A 27,167-nucleotide genomic window follows, 5' to 3' on the forward strand; every position below is an offset into this window, starting at 1 on the left:
TTTGTTGCAAAAAGAGGTAAGGCTTGGATTTTTAATCTATTTAATATGGAAAGATTGTGATTCGATTTTTTACTTTTTGTATTTTTTTGTATATGGAAATAATTAGTTTTAGGTGAATACGAATTATTTTCTTTCGTGGAAGTTAATAGATTTAATGACCTTGACCAAGAAAAAGAGATTTTATGCCATCTTATTAGTCAAAGATAGAATATGGAAACGGAAAATTTTAAGAACTGACATGTTATATATTGCAAAAATAATAATTATATAATAGTATTAAAAATCAAATTTAGTTTTTTTTGTTTGTGTTGCACTTTTGTTTATTTTTCACCAAAATCAACTACATATATACTTTTGATAAATTAAATTTATTATATATAATTAATATCATTATTAATATTTACTCTTCTTACCTTTTTATTTAAGGAAATTTTATTGTATAACAAAAAAAAACTATAATTAACCAAATACACATAGCAACTTAATGGTTAGAATATATCCTATATATTATATAATAATTGCTAAATCACCCGTATATGTAGATATTTGTATTGTTAATTTCTGTTTTTTTTCTTTATAGCTGGCCTTTTAATTTAATTACTTTTAGTTTTTTTTAACACAATTATTTACCTTTTCATTACATATTAAAAACACAGATTTTTTGCACATAATATGTTTTGAAATTTTTATACTTAGTCGTGTGTATGCGCTTCGTGCGGAATATTGTGTAACATAAAGTTTAGTATTTGTCATAATATTTGATTGTTCATATTATAAATTAGCACTTTTATGTATAGACTACCAAATTTCATTTCAACTATTTCAATTTGTCTCATTGTTGTAGAAGAATGTACCTTCGTGTCTATAAATCATATATGCTTTTGAAGCTTAGCTTTATTTATTGATTTTTAAGATTTATATTGTGTATAACTTTTTGTTAATTAAATGTCTGTTTTTTAATACGTTTATATCAACATTATTATGTTTTTGAATGCGAGTTCTGAATTATTTTATAGCAGTGATCAATAAATATTCAGAAAACAGACATTCAGTTTGTGTTTGGTTGATTTTGATGGGTTTGGATTAACTTCAACTCCGTTAATACATTTCAATCAATGGATTAGTTCGATCCAAAACTTGAGATTCTGGGTCTGGGTGTAATCCGAAAAAGGATTCATAAATAGTTGTTAACGAAGTTAAAGTTAGGGATGTTAAAATGGTTAAACCCACCCCATTTAAATCCACTCTGTTTAAGATCCACCCCATTTAAAACACATACCCGTTTAGACCTATTTTAAATAGGTCTATTAGGGTTACCCATTTAGATCCACAAGTACTAACTCATTTAGATCTATTTAAACTATTGTTGATTTAATTTTTAATTGTTTCAATTTTATGGTTTTTAATAAAAATTAAATGAAACAAAAAAAAATTTAACTCATTTTTAATTTTTTATTATATAAACGCAAATCAAATTGTTTTGGTAAAACCGTAAAACCGAGTTCTCCCGCCAAAACAGTAAAACTGAGTTTCTCGCGAGAACCGTAAAAACGAGTTTTCCCACCAAAACCGTAAAACCGAGTTTTCTCGCCAAAACCGTAAAATCGAGTTTTCTCGCCAAAATGCAAAATCAAATTTCCCCACCAAAACCGTAAAATTGAGTTTTCCTAGCAAAATACAAAATCGATTTTTCCCGCTAAAACCGTAAAAAAAGAGTTTCCAGCCAAAACCGTAAAAATCAAGTTTTTCCGCCAAAATCGTAAAATCGAGTCCCCCCCCCCAAACCGTAAAAATCAAGTTTTCTCGCCAAAATTGTAAAAATTGAGTTTTTTTCGCCAAAATCGTAAAATTGAGTTTTCCAGCCAAAACTGTAAAAATTGAATTTTCCCGTTAAAAACGTAAAATCGAATTTTTCCGCCAAAACCGTAAAAATTGAGTTTTCCCATCAAAATCGTAAAATTGAATTTTTATGCCAAAACCGTAAAAATGAGTTTTCTCGCCAAAACCGCGTAATCAGATTTTTCCGCCAAAACCATGAAATGTGTTTTCCGTCAAAACTATAAAATCCAATTTTTTTTGCCAAAACTGCAAAATCAGATTTTTTCGCATAAATCGTGAAATCGATTTTTTTTCCAAAACTATACAATCACATTTTCCTACAAAAAATAATTATAGTAAGTGAAATGGGTTAAGAGGATCCCCACTAATTTTAAATAGAACCCATTTAATAAATGGATCTTAACAAAAATATCCATTTAAAACCCATTTAACTAAATAGATCTAAATGAGCATTTATTTATGGGCAATTGTCAATAATAGCACCTTTTGAAGTTTATGTCTTAAAAATAGCACTAGAAGGAGAAAATCACAAAAATGACATTCATTAAAGGGTAAAGTATCCCTAATACCATTGGTTTAAAATTAAATAAATAAATAAAAATAAATAAAATAAAAATAAAAATAAAAAAAATAAAAAAAAAAGAAATTTTTTTTATAGTTTCAGATTATATGTTTTCAGATTCGAAATTTTTATAAATTTTTTTTGAAATATTTTTTCAAATTTTTTTTATAATTTAAAAATAATTTTTGAAACTGTTTTTAAAATTTTTATTTTTTATTTTAGTATTTATTTTTTATAAAATTTTAAACCCTAATTCCAAAACCCCACCCCTTAACTCTAAACCCTAAGGTTTGAATTAATTAACCCAAAGGGTATAAGTGTATATTTACCTCTTTAATAAAACTTATTTTTGTGACTTTGAACCTTGAGTGCTACTTTGGGAACAAAAACTTGGTTTAGTGCTATTCTAGTCTTTTTCTCTTTATTTATTTTTAAAACCCATTAAAAACCCACTAACAAAACTCATTATAACATCCTTAGTTGTTGGAAAGGTTACTACTGTGTAGCCTACAAATACTTTTTTTTTTTTTGTAATGTCTTACCTGGTTTAGATTTTGTTCTTCTGATTCCATTGTTATTGTTGTACACTTGTTGTCTTGAGAGAGGTGAAGGCTTTTTGTTTTACGAACCCAAGCATGGAATCTTTATTAAGTTAAATGAGGCAGGAAAAATGCTATTCTCCTTCATAGTTAGCTGTAATCTTTAAGCTCTATGATTTTGTCTAGGAACAATAGACATGATGAGCTTTAACCAAGAGAGCTTATTGTTACAAGTAAAACAAAGAAGTTAGAAGATTTTGGGGTTCAAGTGACTGAAAACCCAAATACAAAAATTATGAAGCAACGTCGTTCATATGTTTTCAGTGTAACCTAAAGAGATGATATATGGTGAAGTGTTCCCAAAACGAATTAAGAAGAGCAGAAAGACATTGAAGATCGAATGACAAAATTATTGTCAACCCATACCAAAAAGGTATATGGAAAAAACTACTATAACTAAAGATATGATATATGGTTGTTGATGGGTAATCTAGACTTTCAAAGACAAAAACTACTAATCAAATTGAGTGCATTGCTTTTTAGTAATTTTTCAGTGTAACCTAAAGAGATGATATATGGAAACCAATATTCAAATCCTAATTTGATTAGTAGTTTTTGTAAAATAGCAACTAAGACATGCTCTGTTTAAGATGCTTGACCATGTTTTATCAAATTCGCTAAAAATCCATCTATACCAAACTTCGATCTAACCTAAAACAGAAAAATAATTAAAAACAATTTGTGAAAACTACTTATAGCAATGTAACGAGTAAAGAGAAGATCTTGAAGAAGTAAAAGCTCTAATAACCTGACGGACCAATCAAAATGTATTCTTACAATGAGTGATTCAAAAGCAAAGGACTATGTCTTCATTGCAATACCTAAAAAAGTCCAAATAGAATAGTAACCAATCAAATTCAGTTTTTTTTCCTATTTTCATATTCCCCCATACCTGTAGTCAGTTATACCAATAGTTTCTTCCACCCTCCATAAACTGCACAAAGAAAAATCCTACCATATATGTACCCACCCATGCACTGGTCAAAAAGAGCTCTCATTAATCTGCCATAAACAGATAGTTCAAGTCCTCCACTGTGAGGTGAGACTGTCGGCTTCCCTTTTCATCTTCACCAAAGGCAGACGCTACCATCATTCTCTTCTTTTGCTGCATTGACAAAACTTGTTCAGAGATCAAATGCGAGAAATATTAAAGATGAAAGAGAATCAAGTCAACCAATTACACATACCTGAAGGGCTAATATGCGATCTTCGACTGTTTCTTTCACTGTGAATCGAACCACTGTTACTGGCCTTGTTTGTCCTATGCGATGTGCTCTATCGATAGCCTGATCCTCGGTCGTTGGGTTCCACCACAAGTCTAGCATTAGAACATGACACGCTGCTACCATGTTCAGTCCGAGACTAGCAGCCTTGAGTGACATGATCATTACAGTAACCTACCCAAACAAAAAATAAAGTCAATCAATCAACTATCATCATGTCTTGACATATCATAAAAAGCGAGCCAAACCCAATTCTTCAAGATTTCATTAATTGCTATGTACCTCAGGGAGAGTGTTGAAATCCTGCACTGCTTTATCTCGAGCAGCAACTGACATTGTTCCATCGAGCCTTCTATACTGAATACGCGAACTTATAAGAGAAGCTTCAAGCAGGTCCAGCATTTTCGTCCATTGAGAGAAAACAATGGCTTTTTCTCCAACAACCTTGCGTGGAGTTGCAGAAAGACTGGAGTCCGCTCCCTTTTGAGTGAGTTGCTTCATATCTGTCAAATCTTGCGGTCTGGCAAGTGATTGTAAGATCTCTAGAGCAGCCTTGATTTTTGATGACTCATATGGAAGACCTTCAGAACAAGAGTCAACAGTCTCAACATGAACTGAAGTGGCACTATCATGCATGGAAGGCATAGCAGAGAGACTGCCATTGCAGTTTGCAATCGGGCATAGATTATCATCTCCCGTAAAGCATTCATAAAAGCACTGCTTGCAGAATACGTGACCACAGACTGACACAACAGCATCCTCAGGTGAATCCTGAAAGTAAAGTAGAGAGATAGATTTAGACCTAGTCGAGATATCTACATTATGGTTTGACAGCAAGAGATAAGATAACAACTCAAAGATCTGCATTATGATTTTTAACATTCACTCGAGCTTCAGGACTTCACTTTCACATTCATCGAAACACAAAAGAAAAATCAAGTAGTTTGATGAAAGAATCTTACATTGCAGATACCACAAATTTGCAATGAAGCTTCTGAGAAACTCTCCTTCTTGGCTAATCCGAGAGAGGATTCCCAAGTAAAACTGTATTCTCCTTTAACGAGAAGTGGGTGATCACAAGCTTGGCGAAGACGCAAGAGCATCAACAAAATATTTACGTAATTTTGCTTTACTGTCCCGGCTTCTTTATATTCCTGATAAAATAATATAAAACTTCAAACATCAATATGCATAAATTCATTTTCAAGTGCATAAGAACACATAAACTCATGGTATTTTACGAAAATTCATAAATAAACAAAAACATAGTCCACAGACATACCTGGAATTGACTACGAGATTCTTTTTCTAAGTTGGAGTAGAAATCACGTTCCTCCTCAGTGAACTCCACTTTTCTCAGCTCTATTGACTTCGGAGGTAAAGAGATTATGGGCTTCCCGTCAATAAGTGAACCTAACGTATTAACAAGTTAAAAACCAACAAAGACAACCTAAGATGAACATTGAAAGCAATTTGGCTTCAGTATCAGTAGACTGACCTTTAGTCCGGCGAAGCATCACTGTTTTAAGGATAGCCTGCAGCTTCTGATATCCTTTCACCGGGGTCTTAGCTACAGGGTTCTTAATTGAATTACAGAACCAAACGTAGGAAGAATAAGGATCATATTTGAGGAACCGGAAGTAGCTATAGAGGTCATCGATTGAATTCTGGATTGGAGTACCAGACAAACACCACCTCCGTTTAGCACGAAGGCCCCAGCATGCTCTTGCAACTTGGGTCTTGTGATTCTTGATGCTCTGTGCCTCATCCAGAACAACTCTGAACCAGGAAACTTTCGCAAGAGGGCCCGACTGAGCCTCAGCCGATGCGCGGTCAAGACGTTTCTTCTTCTTTGAGCCCTTCTTTTGAGAATCGGGAGGATATTTCCTTTTCTTGTTTGGGCACAGGCCAGCAGCTGCACCTTCACCATTATGTAAATCATCCTTCTCTTCATCCTCATCATCAACAAGAGGCTGCTTTGGTACTTCCAAGCTCACGATAGAATATGTAGTAACCACAACATCATATTTAGCCAACTCATGAGGATCCTTCGTTCTGCTGGACCCATGGTATACAAGTACAGAGAGTTGCGCTTCACTAGTTACCTTCTTGCGTATTTCATCACCCCACTGTCGCATAACACTTGTGGGACAGACAACAAGCGTTCCAGCAGCTGGCCTTCCCCTCACCTTATCCACACTATTTCCATCAACTTGCTCACTCTGTCCATTAGGTTTTGAGGACGCACATTCTCCACCCTCGCTTTCTAAGTCAAAAACTTCTTTCTTGATACTCTCTTCACATGTTCGGGAAGGTGTAGACCGTTCCTTTAGTATGAGTGCTATGGTGGAAATTGTCTTCCCAAGTCCCTGCAAAAGATAATTATACCAGGTTTCAAAAAAAAAAACATTAAGAAAAATGACAGAATTAAAGCTTCATGTCTGTTAACTACTGACATGAAAAGGATTACAACAGAAGACAATAATAACCTGATCATCAGCAAGAATTCCTCCCGAACAGGGGAAACCAGTTGTCTCCTTATGTGCCATCCACGACAATGCAATTCGCTGTCCAGGAGTAAGAATAAAGAAACAGTCAAGTAACTATATCAATCCAATCCACATTGCTGGGCCAAATTTCCATAGTTAAAGTATACAGTACGTTCATAAAGTACACGAGGCCTATAATTTCTCAATGTGTGTTTTGGACATCTTCAGAGAGTGTTTGAATTTTGATAGTTTGGTACATACCTGATGTCTCATAAGCGGAACTGCCAAGACACCATCAGGAAGATTTGCTTCAGCTTCAGGCAGAGAGAGATCCTGTCATATCCAGATAATGTCAGTAGACCTAATGAGTCTGAGGTAAAACAAAGAATTAAGATTAAATATGAAACTGTCGTTAATTGCAATCTCGGGACACATCCAAATAACAGAAGATCATCAGGGACCTCACTACATAATAGCTCCATATAACATTCTCAGCTAAATCATGTGCAGAGTTGCAAAACAGATTTTCAAAAGAAATAAATATAGTTGGTGCCTGTGAGAGAGTCAAACAGAATCAACAGCTGCTAACCTGCAATGCAGCTTGAAAGATCATATTTTCTTTGTTTGACTGGAGCCTCGTGCCACCAGGTTGATTGAAAGTATGACCACTTGGAGAATACTGTGAAGAAACCACCGGGTTTTTCATAGCTAGAGGTCGATATGGGTTTGCAGATTGACCATTAGTTTCTATTATGTAGACATCAGAATCATCATCACTGTCGGATATACTTTCTGGAGAAAGACTTTGAACTGATTCAAAGCTCGCATTTGGGAAATTATAATCAACGCTCCTTGGTTGAATATGTTCTTGGTTTACTTGTGTCAGAGAGTCTACATACCCATTGATCTGTGTCGCTGAGCTCGGATCTGCGGCAACATATTGCAAACATGCATTTGAATCATAAAAGTTATTGGAGTTGCCACTGTCTTGACTAGGGAAACCAGTTTGCTGTGCCATAAATGCGAATCCTTCTTGAAAATCTGTCTGATAGGAGACTGAACAGCCAGATGCACCAGACCACCAATGACTGGTTTCCCCAGGTGCATAAACAGGGTCAATAATGCTTTCTTCCTTTGGAACTGAACTGTAAACCAGTTTCTCCGACTCAGCCTCCGGCTTAACCTTCACAGGGGCAGCTTTATTACCCTGAAAACTGCTTGAACAGTTATCAGCAAAGTGACTGTCAAAACGATTGTACGGTTTGGCAGAGGGAAGAGGAACTGAGGAATTACTTTCACAATTGAAACCGATCCCTATTGCACTAGGGAAACCAACAACAGGCTTCCTGTCTGAAGATCCGTAGTCTACTCTCCCGTGTGTATCAAAAACCATCCGGCTGGCACCATCCGACAGACACTCACTAACACCACTGTCAACATCATTCACAGCTTCTTCTTTATTGGGAAAGAACTGAAATGCGAAACTGGGGGTATGTTCTGTTGTATTGTAGCAATTTTGAGCAGAAGAGAGAGGGTTATCCGCACCGTTGGGGAGAGCATTGGAGTTATAACAAAAAGCAGACATGGCATAGGGTTCGACAGGCTTCTCATCCGGGCTCAGTGAAAACCAATCTTTAAGACTCGCGGAGCAAGTACGAGCAGGTGAAGGACTAAGGCCAGAGGCAAGTTTCACATGGTGATCAAAAGAACCAGTCCCAGAAGGCGAATCCCGAGAGGCAAACGAATCAACCATCTGAGTTGTTTCTAACGAAGATAAATTCCAAGAGAAGTTAATTGCAAAGTAACTTAAACAAACAGCTTAAGAAGTAAACATAGAGTTAGCAAAATACCATTTTGCAAGTGTGAGTTATTAAGCTCGTCAGGTGAAGAACCAGAACCAGCTGGAGATGAATTTTCTTGGCTACCCTAAAAAAAAGTAATTCACAGAGTATTGGGACACATTCAAATCAAGACGAAGAAATTAGAAGTCAGTGCTCAAACCTGAGAAGAATCGGGGGGCTTCTCATCTAGAATACGGTAAATGGTTTCGAAGTCAATAGTGAGATCTTCATCGTCGTCTTCAAACTCAAAAGCAACATCAAGATCATCAGGAGGAAATCCATCGCCCAGGGCAACCGCGGAACCCTCCTCACCCATCACAAGCCAAATAAAAACCCTAACCACCGAGAAAATCGAAGACGGAGCAAAAACAAACCCTAAATCGGAAAAGCCAGAACGAGACGCGATGATCCTCTCCTCAATCAACCAATCGCAGAAAACACGGAACACGCGTAGATCCAGAGATTTAAAAGCTTGTGAAGATGGATTTTTCGAAGGTCACGGGAATTTTCGAGGAAAGGCAGTTGGGGCGAGACTTTTCTCGGGAGGCGACGGTGGTGGTTGCTTTCTCTTTTGGCTTTCTCTCAATTGGAAAAGGTAGACAAACAAGGCATTGAGAGACTTCTTCACACTTAAATAAGGAACGGTCCAGCAAGTCTTTTCTTTTCTTTTTTTTTACATTTTTTCATTTTTGTTTTTTTATTAATGCATATTGCATGGTTAATATTTTATGTGCCGTCATCTTTTTCCCCAAGTGTTTTTCTCCTTCACATTAGAGGGTTTTTTAGAAGCCTTCACATTAGGTTTTCTCCTCTTCACATTAGAGGGTTAAAGCAAAATAACAAATCAAAAAAAAAAACTTTGAATTTATGGGAAAATAATCGAAGTTTGACGTGAAAAAATGAAGATTGTTCAAGTTATAGAGATATAATTACTTTTAATGGTTGTATAATCCCAAAACTATTAAACATATTATAAAAGGCATTTTTAACTCAAAGAAGAGAATTGAAAAAAATTTATAAAGATTAATGATCTTCAATTCTCAGAAGAAATTAGATAAATCTACAATTGCTTATACATTTACTGATTTCTCGTATTTTGGAAAGCATAGACTATTAGCTTTATCAAAAGAAGAATAGTCATGGTTGAAATGTAATATGGTGGAAGTTTTGCAGATCAAGACAAGGGATAATTAATAAAGGCTTGTTGAATGGTGACTGGTTAAAAAGTTATACAAGGATTTTACTTGCGAGCTAGACAAGGCAAGTGCAAGTCTTGAGGTCTCTATATCAAAACAGGCAAAAGACATCTTCAAAAGGATTTCAAAATCATCCGACCAATCGGCTTAGTTAAATACTTCAATACCTTATGACAGGTAATTTTTTAATCATTTTTATGTTCGAATATGTATTTCATAGAGAGGCGGTCTTGAGCAGAAACAAACAAAAAAAAAATTAGGCTTTCGGCCTTTATTTAAAAGATAATAATATGTTGGCCGTCAAATTTCAAAAAGTGTACAAATAGTCCGGAAGTATAGCTTTCGAAGTTGAGCAGTTCGAGTTGTGGGATTTTCATTTCCTTTAATTTTCATCATCTTTTTAGTCTGGCCCTGATTGGCGATTGCATAAATTCTCAATGAATATAGTTCTAAACAAGATTGCATAAATTCTCAATGAATATAGTTCTAAACAAATGGAATAATTTTTTAGTTTTATTTGTTGATAATTTCTTTAAAAACATATCCTATGCTGGAATGCCATTCATGTAAAAGACGATTGTTAGAGCTATTATTGGCAGTTACACTACACTCTTCTATTTAATTGTGGTTCTAGGGGTGGGAGAGTTACTATCTGTAATCCTGTATTCATTGTGCAAGAGAGTCGTTAGGGATGTCAATCTCACAGAAGGATCTCAAAGTTGAGACGTGGGAAAGAGGGCTGATTTGTGGAGGAGTGGGTGGTTGTGTATACTAATCAGGGAATATTATAACCGGCGGTGATATTGTTTTGGTTGCGTAATTACTAGGCCTATCATGGGTTTGTGTGGTATAATTAGTAGCTTTTCAATTGGGCCAGAGTTTGATGAAACTGTTGTGGTGGATTCGAGAGTAGTACCAATCATTCGACTCAAAAAAAACTAAGATCAACTCTATTCAAGAATTCAGTTCTTTCAAATTTTATAAGCGACTCTTTATTCTCTAAGGCACAAAATTAACTTCGTAAATACATTAGAGAGAGAAAGATAGCAAGTAAGCGAAAACACACTAAACTTTGTATAAATCACCAATACATTGTGGTCTATTTGTTTTCTAGGACAAATAAGCTCTGATATCATACCTTTTGTATAAAGTTTAAGCTAATCATCTACTAAGTTATTTCATAGAAAAGGAAATTTTTTTTTAGCAATGCGTAACCAAAAGGGATAAATTTGACTATCTATGTTGATTTTTGGGGTTTTGTCAGGTTTCATTTAAAAGACAACTAAATATTTAAACAATTTTAGGTTTTAAGTTCAAGTCTCAATATTATCTTCTTTATTTATTAGACCATCCACAATTGTGACAAAGATTCAACACCCTATTTTTATATATACTAGGTCGTTTTCCGCGCTACACGCGGATAATAACTATTTAAGTTATACTAATGATTTTGTTGTGTTAATATCAAATATTGTACAATGTTTTTGTGTTCATAAACTATCTAGTGTGTAGAATTTAGTATTTTAGGAGAGACATGCTCTGATTTTTGTTGTTTAAATGTTGCATATAACTTTTTTCTCTCATTTTTGTAATTTTTTTTTATTTGTTTGCCAAAATACTAAAATTGAGTTTAGAATACATAGAAAGCTCTGAATATGTCGCATTAAAGTTATTCTTAGTTACGTTTTCTTGATGATAATCTTCTTAGCTAAATAATATTTTTTTTTTAAAAAAAATTATTAATCAGTATGTATTATAAGCTTTTAAATTTATATTTGTTATTACCTTAAATATGTTGGAGATAATTTCTTGTCACCACAACAAATTTATATTTTCAATTACTTATGTTTTGCAACTCCTTGAATAGAGATGTTTGGCTGATCTATAGTGTAAGCTTCATCATCATTGATTAATAACATAGTTTAAAATGAGTTAGAATGTATGTTTTTTGCAATGTAAATATTGTAATTAGATTTTGATCCGCGCTTCGAAAGCGCGGATTTTTCAGATTATATTATAATATAAAATCATATTATATCAAAGAAGAGAATTTTTTAAAAAATTATATAATCTATGAATTAGTTTATTTGAGATTTTATATGTACATTCTTATATAACTTTCTCTTAGGCCTGGATATTTTGTCCCGACCAAAAAAATAAACTGAAACCGACCTAAAAGTATAGGTTTGTTTTGGGTAAAATTTCATATTTTTAAAATTTGGGTATTCGAATAAAAGTTTGGGTATTTTCGGTTTATCGGGTCAGATTTCGAGTAAAATTTTGGACTTTTTTTTAAATATTTGAAAATTTTTGTATATTTTTTGGGTTTCAAATATTTTTTTGTGTTTCAAGTATTTTCAGATGTTTGAATATTTTAAATTTTTTTATCATAAATACCTGAACAACCCGCTAAGTCTATATCGGGTACAACAACCTTTTATATTAGATTTTTAAATTTATTGTAGAAAAATCATGGTTGGTGAAATAATTTTAGAGAAAAAGTATCTTAAAAAGTAATATTAGGATTCCGGTTTATTTAGATTTGTACCGGAAATTGGTTTAGTTAAAATTCAATTTAGTTGGCGAGACGAACCAAGATTTGGGAATTAGGTTATTCAACACCGTCAAATTAGGGTTTCAAAACTTTAGAACTGAGTCGTTTCAAATTCGAATTACGATTAATTTGCGGAGATATACTCATCCAAAACTTGAACTGCGACTCGAGAAAACGAGAAACGGGATTAACAGATGAAGAAGAAGAAGGGATCGATTTGAAAAAAAAAAAAGAAAAAAAAATTTGGACCATTTCTCGATTTGTGCGTGTCATCCTTGCGCAGGGGCCATGCTAATCTTCTCTGTATCGTTCCAATTTTATCGGATGTCCCCGAAGGGACAATCTCCTTCGTCACTCCGTCTCCATATAAACGCGGTTTCTGCTTCTCTGATAAACGATGTGGGAGACAAGCGAAGTAGGTGACTAACTATTGGGCCTGTATGAAATGATTAAGCCTATAGGATAACTTAGCTAGGCCCGGCCTGGTTAGATACTAAAAGATCTAAATCTTTCTTCGGTTTTACTAGGCCCAAAATTTATCACTGTCTTGTCCTTCGATTGAAAATGATTTTCCAAACCAGAATACTTCTTCATCAAATACAATCCGGTTCAGTTTGATTTATACCAATTTTATTTTGGAGCTATCAAAACTTTCTGCGATTTAACATTGAATTTTGTGGAAATGCAAACTTGTATATCATGCAGTCGTCTTTTACAAAACTCTAGAGAGATTGTTTCAAACAGTTGCTTGTTATTATGTTTATATTAAACTCTCTGCCTCCACTTTTTTTTTCTCTGCCTCCACTTGTATAAACGTAAGCTAGATTTTATAGATTTTTATGGCTTCTTTCCGACCATGGAACAGATTCTAGTTAATAATATAAACGCAGCTTTACATGAACGGTGAGGGACTTATGAGTTATGATGATATTGTTGCAGTATAAAAGGCATCTTATAACAATGCCTCTCTTTCTGATTCTTTATTACTGGATCTATTATAATGAATGGTTTTGTTATTCCATTAAATTCTTATGCAACATCTGTTGAAGGTTCCACCTTATTTCACATTCAATTATATATTATGCAATATATATTCCAAAAAATTCAAATATTTATTCATGGCCGAAATTGATCATACCAATTGTTTGATACGTCAGTCAGCGCTTGGATATTGCGGTAATAGGTTTTAAGATAATTCAAGACATGATCATTGATAGAGAAACATTCCGAATCACTGTGAAATCACCTTAAGTGACATTTCAATGATAAATGAAAGCAGAGGTGCCGATACGTAAGCCATGATGTTGATATGAAAACTGGCACCATCAATTCAAATAATTGTGTAATCTGCTAATAGGTAACTTGGACATCAAACATGTTAATATATCGATCAAATCTACTCTTGATACATAAAAATCCACCAGGGTTTCAAATAATTTCAGACTGTTTTGATTCTTGTATGATATATACGAAGATATATAGCTTTTTAGTTAGATTTAACTGTAATTATAGCTAAAAAGCGATTAAACAAACTATACAACTTTAACATTTCAAATATTGTTAGATGCTTAGTTAAAGGTATATCTTGTGCTCAACTGTGTATTTGACCGTTTTCAACGGCATTAATCACACGACTCTGCTTTACATTTTTTGGTGACTTCGAACCACGACCGTATTGCTTAACATGCAGCATCCCAGTAATATTAGGATTTGTTAAAAATATTTAAAATATACTTTAAAATAAAATTTTATTAGTATTTTAGAATTTATTTTTCTAACTAATATTTAATATAAATTTTGAATTGAATTAACATATTTTTAAAAAATTTTAAATTATATTGAAAAACTGATATTTATATATATTTAAAATCATAAGTCTTAGATAGATTTTTAATCTATTTTATTTAAAATATATTAAATTAACTTGTATAAGAATGAGTTTTGATATAAAATATATATAATTATTAAAGAGTAAAAGTAAAGAGTATTTCTAAAAATTATAGTATATAAAAGAAACTAATGATATTACGATTAACTTGTTTTTGCTTTTTAAAAAGTTGTAAAACAATTTAAAATATTTTTTAATAATAAAAACTGTATAATCATAAATAATTTTTTAAAATTTGCAAAATTTTATTATATATTTATTATTATATTATTTAATATCATATTTTAATAGATTTATTTTAGTGAGGATGTATAATTTACTGCCATATTGTAAAAAGTTTACCAAAAATATAAATCAACATTAAAATGTAATATATATTATTTAATGTTATATTTGATTATACTTACTTTAATGAGAATGAATAATTTACTACCATATTCTAAAATGTTTACCAAAAATATAAATCAACATTAAATGTAATATATTATTTAATGTTATATTTGATTATATTTATTTTAATGAAGATGAATAATTTACTACCATATTCTAAAAAGTTTACCAAAAATATAAATCAGCATTAAGTGTAATATATTATTTAATATTATACTAGAGTTTGGTAAAGACTTTAACCTTCTTCTTTTTTATTATTGATTACTTTTATGAACTGTTTACCAAAACTCAAAAGTATAAGAACTGTTTTTTTTTTTTTGGGAGAAAAACATATGTACGTTTCTAAATCTAACAAAGACTTTAACCTTCTTCTTTTTTATTATTGATTATTTTTTTCGTCTTATGTTATAAAAATGTATAACTTTGATATAATCGTAAAAATTTTAAATATATTATTCCATTTTAATTCTATGTATGATGTAATTCTAAACTTTTATTGCTTAAGTTTTTATTTGACATTGTTAATATATAAAGATTATTTTTATACATTTTAATTTGTTATAAATTGTTATTACATTATAATATAATTTCAAATTCGTTACAATAAATTCATAATTTGAAATAATCAAATAGATAGCCTCCTTCAAAATATATATTTTTATTTCTACAGTTTGCAAGCAAAGTATATTTAAAATTTATTTAGTTATACAATAGAACAGATATTTGTTAAGGATCATTAATATTTCCTTGTTGTGTTTAAAAATATAATTTAGCATCTATAATTTTAGTATGTAGGAAGATTTTAAAGATAAATATATTGTTAAATTCAGATAATCTATACTTATTATTTTAATAAATTTTATACATGGTTTAAGTTAAACCCCTTTTTAATGGTGACTCATATTTATAATAGAATTGTTTAAAAAAAATAAATAACTTAATTTATTAATTTAATTTAATTTTTAATATTTAATTCATAAAGTACTTTTATTTTAGTATAATATATATCTTATAATTAGAAAGTTTATGAAAATATCATAAATATTTTTTATAATAAAATTTTAATGAAAATTGATTTGAATTAAATTATAATCCTAATTAAGAAATTAATAAATGCATTATTATATAAAACTTATTTATTTTTTTGTTAGATTATTTCAACATGACTTTTTAATTAAAAATAAAATTAAAACAGTTTTTTATGTGAAGTTGTTATATATATATATATATATATTGATTATATAAGATGTGATATGTTAATGATGTAAACATGTTAAGTAGAAATAAATGAGATATGATTTTCTAAGAAATTTTCATTTTAAAAAAAATCACACATAAATAGAAGTTGTGACTTCTACTTTAATAGAATAGATTTGAAAAGATTTACTTTAAAGGGATGAATAAATTACTACCATATTTTTTAAAAAAATTACCAAAAATATAAGCCAACATTAAAGGAAAAATGATTGTAGAGATGACTTATGTGAAATAAATTTGCAAACAATATAGAGGGGATATGGTCATATGGTTTTCCTATTTAATCATGAGTGTGCAGGACTTTCAAACAATCATCTAATATTATTGTATTTGAAATAATAAAATATTCTGAAAGGAAAAGTACACATCAAAATGATGAATCGCCTTTTGTGTTTTCAGCTTGTCATTACATTGTGCTTTGGGTTGAGTTACGCCAAGTTCTACGAGAAAGACTCCGTACATTTTAATAACTCTCTTAATCCAAACAAGGTTCTCAAAGTTCATTGTATATCGGACCAAGATGACTTTGGCGACCACTTTTTAAGCCCGGGACAAACTTATGATTTTAGCTTTTATGAAAGTATTACGAAAACAAAGGTCGATTGTGACTTATGGCAGGGACCTGATTTCAGGTTTCATGCAAAGTTCAGGGCATATAAAGGTGGTGGATTCATCGTTCATTATGGCAAGAAAAACTTTTGGGATGCCAGAGAAGATGGGATTTACTTCACACATGGTAAAGAGTTACCCAAGTTGGAGTATAATTGGTCAATTCAGTATTTAATTACTCCAATGAACTGACATCTAGATCCTCTTTGTTTAAGCTGAAAACAAATATCTTATATCCTATGAATAAAAGGTTGCAACATTTATCATGTGTCTGACTATTGGTGGATTTAGGAGTTTTTCTGTTTATTAAGAACAAACACAATTTTTCATTATTTATTTTTCACAAAACATAGTTAAAAAATCTCGAATACATTTCAAGGTTTAGATACCGGGAAAGTAGTTTTAAGAGTCGGATAAATGGTCCCCTAAAACCAAGTAGATTTTGGTCTCCACGTATCTCTCTTGGGTAGGGCGAAGTTCATCTCAAAAGAAAGAAGACTTGGGATCATCTCATCTTCGCAACAAGATTTCAACGAATTTTTAGATTGTATCATCCTTACATCTCCTAACAATACACAATCAAAAAAAAATTGTAAATTTGCAACCAGAGCCGGTCCTAGTAATTATTTGACTACAAGCAAACATAAAAATGTGGCATATAACTTTTTTTTTTTTCAAAACTTCTTCAATGGGGAATTGAATACTTGACCTTTAGCATTTTGTATGATATACCCAAACAACTACAACTACGAAAAATTATCTATCAAAATATGACCGCTAAAATACTTAATCTCTTGCGAGCGGAAGCACCAGCTTGTTTGGCTTCCGGCTAGGGCCGGCTCTGTTTACAATCATCTAGAAAAGACCCGTAATGTTGAAGAAAATCAGAAAATGGAGTACAAGTTAACAAGCAATAAGTTCGAACAATGCTTTCCGGTTTACAAATAACCAAACCAAGAAACCGAGTTCCTTAATAGTAGAAACCGGATCGGTTCACGAACACGGTTCGCCAACATATCATTATCCTCTGAAGAAAGTCCATCTCTTTTCTATCGACAAAATCCCAACTTTCATTACGAGATTGTAGAATAATTAGGGGAGCAATCTAGAAGGAAGAAGCAATCAACTTTCTCCAGATTCCCCCTCTTATACAGGTACTCTTCCCCTGGAAAATAGTCGCACACACTTCCTTCGAGTACCTGAGTTTCACTTGTAAAGATTGTCTTTTTTCCTTTTGATCGCTAAAGAGAATTGGAATATCGTCTTTCTATAGGTAAGTAAGAAGTTGAATTGAGTGGATTAGATTCAATATGAGACCCGCACTCGCCTTCTGATGTCACTGTTTCGGATCTTCATCAATCAGGACGACGACGACGACGATATGGTAAAATAGACTCCTCTCTCTCTCTCTCTCTCTCTCTCTCTTCTTCACCTTTGTACTAGTCTGTTCATTGATCCAAATTGAGTTGATTGTAAAAGGCTACATCGAAGAAAGTGATCACGCGTGAGGAGTGGGAGAAGAAGCTAAACGCTGTCAAGCTTAGGAAACAAGACATGAACACTCTCGTCATGAACTTTCTTGTCACCGAGGGTTACGTTGACGCTGCTGCCAAGTTCCAAAGGGAGTCTGGCACCAAACGTATCCTTTCTTTCGTGTGATTTTGACTTTGAGTTTAGTCTTCTTTGTGAAAGTTTTGTTCTTTTTTCCTTATGGAGAAACAGCAGAGATCGATCTCGCCACCATCACTGATCGAATGGCTGTTAAAAAGGCTGTTCAAAACGGTCACGTCGAGGATGCTATTGAAAAAGTTAATGACTTGAATCCTGAGGTATACAACAACAATCAATCAATGCCTTCTCTCTCTCTTCTTGTGTGATCCGTCTTGGAACATGTGCTTGCAGATACTCGACACAAATCCGGAGCTGTTCTTTCATCTTCAGCAGCAAAGGCTGATTGAACTTATTCGACAAGGGAAGACTGAAGAAGCCTTGGAGTTTGCTCAGGAGGAACTTGCTCCACGTGGCGAAGAAAACGTAATCTCTCTCTCTTTATATATATTGCTCGTTGACTGTTTTATAACTCTTCTTGTTGATTCTTTCTGCAGCAAGCGTTTCTTCAAGAACTGGAAAAAACTGTAGCGCTGCTTGTTTTTGAAGATGCCTCTAACTCTCCTGTTAAAGATCTTCTTGACATCTCCCACCGTCTTAAGACAGCAAGTGAAGTGAATGCAGCAATTCTCACTAGCCAGAGTCATGAAAAAGGTAACTAGCTCTCCATGTTCTGTTTTCCTAGCCACAAATTGCCTTTTTATCTCGATCATCCGATCTAAAAGTAAAAAGTTTTGTATGACAAGCTTTATCTTCTCCATATAAAATGAGCTAGCATCATTAACATTCAGATTGTTTCTAGTAAATGGTTGATGTTTGTGAACAAACAGATCCGAAACTTCCAAGCTTGTTGAAGATGCTGATTTGGGCTCAGAACCAGCTGGATGAGAAAGCAGTGTATCCGCACATCAATGATTTGTCTACTGGCCAGCTCCAAGACCCGCCAGAATAATACTTCGTTCAGCAAGTGGAAAAAAACTGCTAAAGGGAACAATCAATGATGCCCTTCTCTCCCGTTTCAATCTCAATAAGTCAAGATTCATTATGTTTTAGCGAATGCTCTCTGCTTTCCCTTTTTCTTCTTTTGTTTAGGATATGTATGTAGAAGGGAACATAAAGCTGTTTTGTAGGCAATGAATTACTCTCTAGTCAAAATGTTGTGATTGTCAACATATCCCATGACTCATTGCATGGTGTGCCCATTTGATTTGAATGAAGTTATTTGACCTTTCCTTGTTTCGATCTATAAGGAACAAGAGAGATTGGCTTTTCCTCTTCACATGTATATGGATCCTTGGAATAAGGTTGGTACTGTTCTTCTGGTACTAACAGATAGCTTTGAATCTTATGGAATGAAAGAGAAAGTTTACATTTGTTGTGTTATGCTGTGGAGATTATTCTGAATCATTGATCTTTTGTTGACAGTTTTCGGCGTCCAGTATGAAGTCTTAGATTATTTAAAACCCTAAGAAATCCTGTATCTTGCTATCTGTAGATCTCTCATGATCTCACCAAATCATTAAAACATAACTCTTTACGCTGTTGTTTACTCCACAAGAAGCCCAACATCTTCTTCTTCTCTCTTTTCATTCTGTCGCACATAAAGACTAAAGACAGTCATGGAGCGTTAATTGAGAAGATTACCCAAAAAGATTGAAATTAGGGTTTCAAAGGAGAGATGAAGAATAGGTATAGCAGATGATTTAACTAAAACGATTATGTAAATAATGTAAACCAGTTCCCACGTCGATTAGTTATCATGTTTATCAAGGGTATTATAAACTGTTGCATACTATAGCAATTGTCAATTGGTGGTAGGAAAGGAGTTCATGAGTCGGTTTGGTGGAAACTGGGGCCCAGTAGTTCGAAAGATTGAGGCACCGTCTTTATCAGATTGGAACATAGGCAAACCAGTTCTCTTACCAACATGTACGGTACCCATGAGTGTCACATTTTCTGATTTTGATTATTTTCCGGAATAAACTTACATTTCATATTTGGAACAAGATAGCTTAAAGTATTTTCAATCTTTGTTTAAGTTCAATTTTCAAGTATGATCCATTTAAATGAACTATTTGAATAAATCATTTGGATGCATCATTTAAATGGTCCATCTTCATAAAAATGACTGATTGACAAACAAACATTCTTCAAACAATTCTGTTTTATATTTAGGAGACTCAAAATGGAGATCTAAGAGTTGCAGATGCTTTAATAGGTGACGATATCAAGTGAAAATATGTTATACCCATGATTCATGAATGTCACATTTTCGCATTATTTTCCAGAATAAACTTTAAAATTTTATTTAAAATATTCTTTGATTGTTTTTTTGCAAGTATGCTTAATCTTTTCTTAAATCTAAAGTATTTTCTATCTTTGCTTAAATACAGTTTTCAGTTCTTTCTTTGAAAATATTTTCAAGAAATGATGTGCAAGAAAAGGGAAACATGTGTATCCCCAAAAAGCTACTAGAGTTCACGTAAAAGATATTTTGAAAACCTGAAAGCTTTCACACTCTCTCACTTTATCCCCCTCCCCCCCACATTGCTCACTCTTTCTATTTTAGATTTTAGTTACTCCCTCTCTCTCCCTTCTTTTGGCATGGCTGAGCCAAGAACACAATACAGTGAATGCAGCTAACAAGAAATATCAAAACAACGACATGAGAGAGCTAGAGAGCTTCAAAATGACGTCACTATATCAGAACCTTCAATGGCCACCAGTGGGAGCTCCAACGAATATCCGACAAGAGGAGCCATGGAGATCTCAGTTCAACGATCCAGTCAACGCTGTTTCTTTTGGTTTTATCGCCACCGCCATTCTCATCTCAATGTTCATCGTCATGGCCATCTTCGAAATGCTTATTCGAGCCACCACCACTAACTCACATTCTTCTCCGGGTCAGGTCCTTTCGGATCTAGAGTCGCGGGTGGGGCTCAATGGCCTTGCATTTTCTAAGTTTGGTTGCGAATCTCCCAAGGCAAGTTTTCTTTTTTTCCTCATTTCTTTAGTTTTCCCAGTATAAAAATCTTCTTTATTAGAGTTTTATGTGATAGGGATGTGATCCAGATAATTCTTTAACTGCTTTGAACACCCTTTTTTCCAAAAAGCAAAACAAGAAAACATCATAGCGTTTGTGTACTCATTGGAATAAACTGACCCACACACATGATGGTTTTGCATACTATATCATTAGTTTTGTCACACACACACACATACACATACACACACGGATACTTTTGGTGATGTATTCACTGAAAATTTGAAATGATTCGTCATCATCTATGTTTGATTTTTTTTTTTTACCATAGTGACAAAAGAGAGTGAAAAAAGCAAGATAGAAATGTAGTTTTGTTCTGGCGTGATTGATTGGTTTGTAAGTATTTATGAGTGGGAAAGAAAAAGCGGATTCTATGCGTATGGAGCTAAAAGATGTGGTCTCTACCATATTTGACTTTAACATTCCTTGGAACACAAAATGGCCCACTGGCCTTTTCTTCTTATTTTACATGTTTCTAATTGGGAATAATATAGTTCCATACAGATTACAGATTCCCTTTCTCTCTTATCACTTCAAGTTTAGTAATAAGTATCAGCTTAACAATACTCTAATGAATCTAGGTCGGCTTGCTTGAGAGATGATTTGATTCTTGGAACGCCAAATCTCACTCAAAGACAGTGAGTTTTTGTTGAGTTAAACTATTATCTCTATGAAATCTTTATCCTTTCGTCTCAAAAACTCATCTACTTTTGGTTAGGAATAGTCATTTATTTGGGGGTTGGCATATTACACTTTCATAGGAAACCAACCATGTGATCAGAACTGTGAATCATTCAAACACATGGATGATTCTTTTAAGTCCTGATTCAATTAAAGAAAACTGTATTACTTTTGTTAACGTCATCTTAGAAACTTAATACATTTCATTTGTCCAACACGGTTAGAGGTTTAGATCTGTTTTTGTTTGCTCAATGAAACTGTTTGGATATTAATTTCTGTGATCTCCAGTTAGGTGTGTACTCAAAAGGGGTCTCGGTGTTAATGCCAGGAGACAATGTACCTACATTCATTGCTTACCATGCACCCGTACCCGTACCCGCACTTGCAGACAAAAAGTCCAACACTCCAAGTTCCAGCTCAAACTCCATTCAAGAATGTTAACAATTCTAGATTTTCATTATTCAGTGTTTTGTTCCTCTGTGATTGTGGCAGCTTCATCTCTTAGATTAAAGGAGGTTGTTATGAGTATCTTTTCGTAGATATAACTAAAGGAACCAAGCTGCTAAAGCCTGGCTTAAGTATATAAGTATTTAAGATTTGCCAGATTTTAAAATTTATTTTCATATGCTTATTACAAGAAAATTACTTGAAGGGAGAGAAAATCAATGTGTTTTTTCACTGTCGGTGTGAAAAGTGTGCTGTAATATTTTATTGTCGGCCTACTCAATCTTTAATCCCGAACCTAATAAGCATGAACTTGTTTGAAATATATAGATGTGGTAAGTGGTAACATGCTTTTCTGGTTGTTAGATTCGTCTTATGTTATAACTTATAATACGATCTGAGATCTCTGAGAAAACCTTTATCTCTCTCACCTTTATTATTATATATTTGGATTTCATGAATTATAATATCTCAGAACTAAACTATCATCTGCTTTTACATACATTGCTTTATTTTTGTCAAAATGTTTCTTAGAGCTTACGTATCATCTATACTAAATTTTTGTCTGGAAGCTCAATAATGTTTATAAAATTGTTACGTTCAGTGGTAATTAAAAAGGGAGATGACCCATGTTTGGAGTTGTATAGATCTGAAACCATGTTATATATGCATGTGACTAGAAATATATAGATATATCTTTTAGATCTTTAAATATGTTTTTTTTTACGACATCTGCATTATTTTTATCCTGAACTTTCGTTTACACTTTTAAGAAGTTTTTTAACTAATCTAATTTCAAAGGATGTGAATGGATCTCACATAAAATTCATTTTATTATTGTTGACTTGACCTTCAACATAACACGAGTGGACTTCTGGAATGAGTTTAAAGAGCGAATAGAAGGAAGAAAGGATCTGGGCCGAGACTCGGTGAAGCTCGACATCTGATCTGCATAACAACCTTACCCGCAACACATTGTGAAGCTTAACAGATTTATTAAGTCGAGATGACGTGTACTGTCTTCTTAACCCGCATAACAACCTCACCCGCAACAAGAGAGAGAAAAACAGAGTTAGAGAAAGAGTCAGTTTACGCATCTTCTAAACTCCGGGAAGGCTCGATCATTGTGAAGTATAGCATCACATTGTGTTGTGCTAAGTATCAATATTCTCTTGAGTTGTATCACCATTGATTCTACAAAGTGATCTATTTCCCGTTTAGTGCATTTTTGGGAGGAAAGTCAAAGTCTCCCATGACACGATGCTAATAACTTGAAATCATCGACACTTATATAACTCAGTAGGACTCAGATCAAGTTCAATCACCGGTCTTATTGTCAACAATTATCTGTAAAGTTAACAAGACTTTATTAACGTAATTATATTCGAGAGTCAAGAAATTGAAATATGCATGGCGCTTATTCACCACTACTATTGAGTTATTATGAAAAGTAAAGCTACTTTAGGGTAGTTGGTATTATTTTTACACTCATATCAATTTATCAACTGTCCCAAAAAATTTATCAATAAATACTCTTTCACGTGCTCTAGCTTCACAATAATGAATCATCCCTCTGCTGTCATCTCACAACCAAAAGAGTAGTACTACTCTCCATCTCCGATCAAACGACATCGTGTTCTCTCACCCTCACTCTCTCATGGGTTGCTGCGTTAGCTCCGGCACCGCTGATCGGACCAACGAGAACGTGTCCGACAAGAACACGACCATTGGCGAAGAAGAAACGGTCGTCAAAGAAGTCTTGTCAGAGACAGCATTTCACACTACTTCCTCTAGTGTCCAAAACTCAGTCATGGATGATCCGGTGAAAAGGAAGATCCGGGGAAGAGAGGAGGAAAAACTGAAAGTTGCTCCGGATTCGTGTATGACCCGACCCGACTCGAATGACCCGGAAGAAGGATCAGAGGTTTCGGAGATATGTAGCTTGAGCTTGAGTGAGAGTGTTTCTTCGACGGCTGTGATGAATGGGTACGGTGAGGAAGAAGTGAAGCAGAGGAAATCTCAGAGATCCCCGGCTAAAACTCGGACCCGAGTCACGGGTAATAATTATCCGACCCGAAGAACCGATCAGTCTCCTCATAAGAGAAACAACGGAGTGTGTAATAGTAATACTGGAGCGAGAGTCGGGTCGGGTATGAGAGACCCGGGTGAGAGATCCGGAAGAAGGTCGAGATCGCCGGCGACGAATAGATCCGTGATGGATTCGGATCAGAGTCGGGTGGGTGGGGCAAGGACTCGTAAGAATGGTCAGTCTCCGGGTCGGGTTAGGTTTGATCCGAATAAAAACACTTCGGATCAGCAACCATATCAAAACCACGGTTATACCACTGAAGAGTTGTTAGAGAACCCACTTGTTTCATTAGAGTGTTTCATATTTCTCTGAAGAAAAATGATATTTCGAGAAAGACGGTTTTCTTTAAAAAAAAAAAAAATTTGAAGCTGGATTGTGTAATTCGTAATGCCACTTACCTTACCTCTGTAATTCATTTTTAATATTACAAATAAATATCCCAAAAAATAATCTCTGTAATTCATTTGTGTGTTTTATTTTTTGTCGAAAATTGTAATTTGGTATACTGATGTCAGGAAAATTAAGATTATATAGAAAAATGGTTTTCTTTTTTCTTCTGTTTGCTTGTTATATCTTTGGATAATTATGGTTGTAATGATATTTTATGAAAATATACTATTTTTGTTTTGTTTTAATGTTACACTAGATTTTTCACCCGCACATCCGTGCGGATAGATTTTCATTGTATAAATACATAATAGATACCATTACAAAACTTTCAAAGATATATAATTTAGATTTTAGTGTTATATATTGTGTAAATCTATAATGTTATTAGTTATGTTTCTTATTCGATATTATTAATGTATAATGATTTGTTTATACATCTAAACTATTAAAATTGAAGTACATTTTGTACTTAACCCTGACATTTCCACAAAAATTACCACTTTATGCCACTGGCATTAATACTCAGCGTTTTCATTTATTTTCTAAACCGAGACCATCGCTTTTTGTATTAGTAAACCATCCAATGACAATCCAATTATAATTAACATCATACCACTATCCTACCAATCGTTTTAAATATTTACTAACACATATAATTAAAAAACCAGTAGTAAACCAGAACACTACAAAACCATCTTAGTCATCGTTATTGTCATTCTAAATTCTAAAACATACAACATCAAACTCAATTGTGATACTACCTTAGTTCATCTTTGTCTACTGAATCTATAGAATCAATAGAGACACTCCTACCTAGCTTTCCAGAATTACACTTAAACATCTAATTTCGGTTTAGATGTTACCTCGGTTTAGCTTTGTATGCTAAATCAAAAACCCAATTTTGATCGCTGCAACTCCATGTCATTGTCGATTCAATTAATCCTGAAAATATATATCAATATGTAGATCGTAAGTTATATCATTATTAATTAAAATCATGTAATTAAAAATCAAAGTTATCTTAAGGAAGTCGATAATATACTAAATGAATATACTTGCCCAAAAATATTCTTATTTTTAAGCATTCTCCATAACAATAGCGATGTCAATCAAATAAAAAAATATTTTTAAGTTATTTTAATCTTGCGAATCACGTTTAGTATCGACTCATTAAATACCTACAACCCTATGATTACGGTAACTCCATAACAATCAAAACAATTTTTGGAATAAAATCGATCTGTATATTCTATATTAATGATAAAAAATCACAAATACCAACATCTTAATTGGTTTAGTCGCGTTAACCCTAACTTTATTCACTACCTATATATATATATATATATATACTAGATGATAACCCGCGCGCATGAGCGAAGTGAATTTTTATAATAATGTTTATTTATTAAATGGTTTTAACATTTTGCAACACTACGATCTTTATCGATTACAAAATGACGAATACAAATATTGGTCTCTTAAATATATCACCGTTGTTGAAGAGTTAACATATTACATCTCATTTTAATTATATTTAAGACTTCATATGCACAAAAAAAAGTTAAGTTTTGAGGATGAACCAAATCACTAAAACCAAATAGGCAACATCGATTGTATAATGACGAAAGTGGATTAGGTTTTCTGCTCTCGATTTATCTACTTTATTAAAATAGAAGTACAAATAAGAAATAACCCAAACACTTACAACTTAATTACAAACAATACCACTGAAGTAATTAATAAACTTAAACCTAAATTTTTTTTCTTCCTAAATCTATTCCACAACAAATTCATGATAAATATTACACTTAATGCACATTAATACTATAAACTTTAATATGTAAAGTAGAAAACCTCTTTCCATAAATTCGTGGGTATTATCCTCTATTAAATAATGTTTATTACATTTTTCAAAATTTTGTTGTTAATGAAATCAATCAACAATATTTAAAAAAATTAAAGAATATGCCGTATTTGGGAATAAAAACTTAATAATGAGAACATATTTAAAAATATCCATTTTACTTGATAATTCTAAATTTGTACCTAATTAAATTTTTCAAATAACCAATTTGACTAATCTATTTAATTAATGATATTTTTTTAGATATATAAAACTAAAATGCTATTAGAAAATTATTTTTAAATTATGTATGATATTACATATGTTCAATTGAATTTTACCTTCAATTATTTTTCTTTAGTAAGGATTTGAATATTAGATTTGGTAATAGCATGTCCATTTAAATATTAGTATTAAAAAATTAAGAACACGTAAGATTTTTCTTATGAGAAATTGTAATAGGGAAAGTTTCAAAAGAATATTCTTCAAGTTTTGTATGTAAAAAAAAACATTTAGACAAGATAACAATGTTCTAAAAAAGAAAAAAATGGTTCATATAAAATAAAAAAATCCTACATATAATGAAATAAGTCAATAAGTTAAAATAAAATTAACTTGATAA

The 27,167-nt window shown here is 32.8% G+C and overlaps 4 protein-coding genes and 1 non-coding gene across 6 annotated transcripts; 3 read left to right on the plus strand and 2 right to left on the minus strand.

Moving 5' to 3' along the window:
* Window positions 1-3,723: 3,723 nt before the first annotated feature.
* LOC103830370 (helicase-like transcription factor CHR28) lies at window positions 3,724-9,146 on the minus strand. 2 transcript variants are annotated; one of them, XM_033277484.1, is made up of 11 exons: window positions 8,714-9,146; window positions 8,562-8,638; window positions 7,302-8,472; window positions 6,974-7,045; window positions 6,713-6,790; window positions 5,722-6,592; window positions 5,506-5,636; window positions 5,186-5,377; window positions 4,506-4,994; window positions 4,188-4,397; window positions 3,724-4,105 (listed from the first exon to the last, which is right to left on the minus strand). In XM_033277484.1, the coding sequence occupies exons 1-11, from the start codon at window positions 8,867-8,869 to the stop codon at window positions 3,998-4,000; spliced, it is 3,555 nt and encodes a 1,184-aa protein (XP_033133375.1). In that variant the 5' UTR covers window positions 8,870-9,146; the 3' UTR covers window positions 3,724-3,997. The 2 variants fall into 2 exon arrangements, with proteins under 2 accessions (XP_033133375.1, XP_009104400.1); XM_009106152.2 differs by having other exon boundaries at window positions 7,302-8,476; window positions 8,563-8,638; window positions 8,714-9,145.
* A 3,394-nt stretch (window positions 9,147-12,540) lies between these two features.
* Window positions 12,541-12,643, minus strand: LOC117129038. The gene has a single exon (XR_004452615.1). It is a non-coding gene; the product is annotated as a U6 spliceosomal RNA (small nuclear RNA).
* Window positions 12,644-14,226: 1,583 nt separating this feature from the next.
* Window positions 14,227-18,573, plus strand: LOC103830380 (S-protein homolog 9-like). The gene is made up of 5 exons (XM_033278337.1): window positions 14,227-17,601; window positions 17,721-17,831; window positions 17,927-18,086; window positions 18,170-18,481; window positions 18,553-18,573. Exon 1 carries the CDS (start codon window positions 16,211-16,213, stop codon window positions 16,637-16,639), a length of 429 nt encoding a protein of 142 aa, XP_033134228.1. The 5' UTR covers window positions 14,227-16,210; the 3' UTR covers window positions 16,640-17,601; window positions 17,721-17,831; window positions 17,927-18,086; window positions 18,170-18,481; window positions 18,553-18,573.
* LOC103830392 (protein GID8 homolog) lies at window positions 17,390-19,327 on the plus strand. Its single transcript, XM_009106172.3, has 7 exons — window positions 17,390-17,601; window positions 17,721-17,831; window positions 17,927-18,086; window positions 18,170-18,276; window positions 18,350-18,481; window positions 18,553-18,709; window positions 18,886-19,327. The coding sequence occupies exons 2-7, from the start codon at window positions 17,781-17,783 to the stop codon at window positions 19,005-19,007; spliced, it is 729 nt and encodes a 242-aa protein (XP_009104420.1). The 5' UTR covers window positions 17,390-17,601; window positions 17,721-17,780; the 3' UTR covers window positions 19,008-19,327.
* A 1,719-nt stretch (window positions 19,328-21,046) lies between these two features.
* On the plus strand, window positions 21,047-27,167 carry LOC103830402. The gene is made up of 2 exons (XM_033278204.1): window positions 21,047-21,736; window positions 22,068-27,167. The coding sequence occupies exon 2, from the start codon at window positions 23,881-23,883 to the stop codon at window positions 24,622-24,624; it is 744 nt and encodes a 247-aa protein (XP_033134095.1). The 5' UTR covers window positions 21,047-21,736; window positions 22,068-23,880; the 3' UTR covers window positions 24,625-27,167.

This window comes from Brassica rapa, chromosome A01 (assembly GCF_000309985.2).
Source record: "Brassica rapa cultivar Chiifu-401-42 chromosome A01, CAAS_Brap_v3.01, whole genome shotgun sequence".
In the NCBI taxonomy this organism is placed as follows: Eukaryota; Viridiplantae; Streptophyta; class Magnoliopsida; order Brassicales; family Brassicaceae; genus Brassica; species Brassica rapa.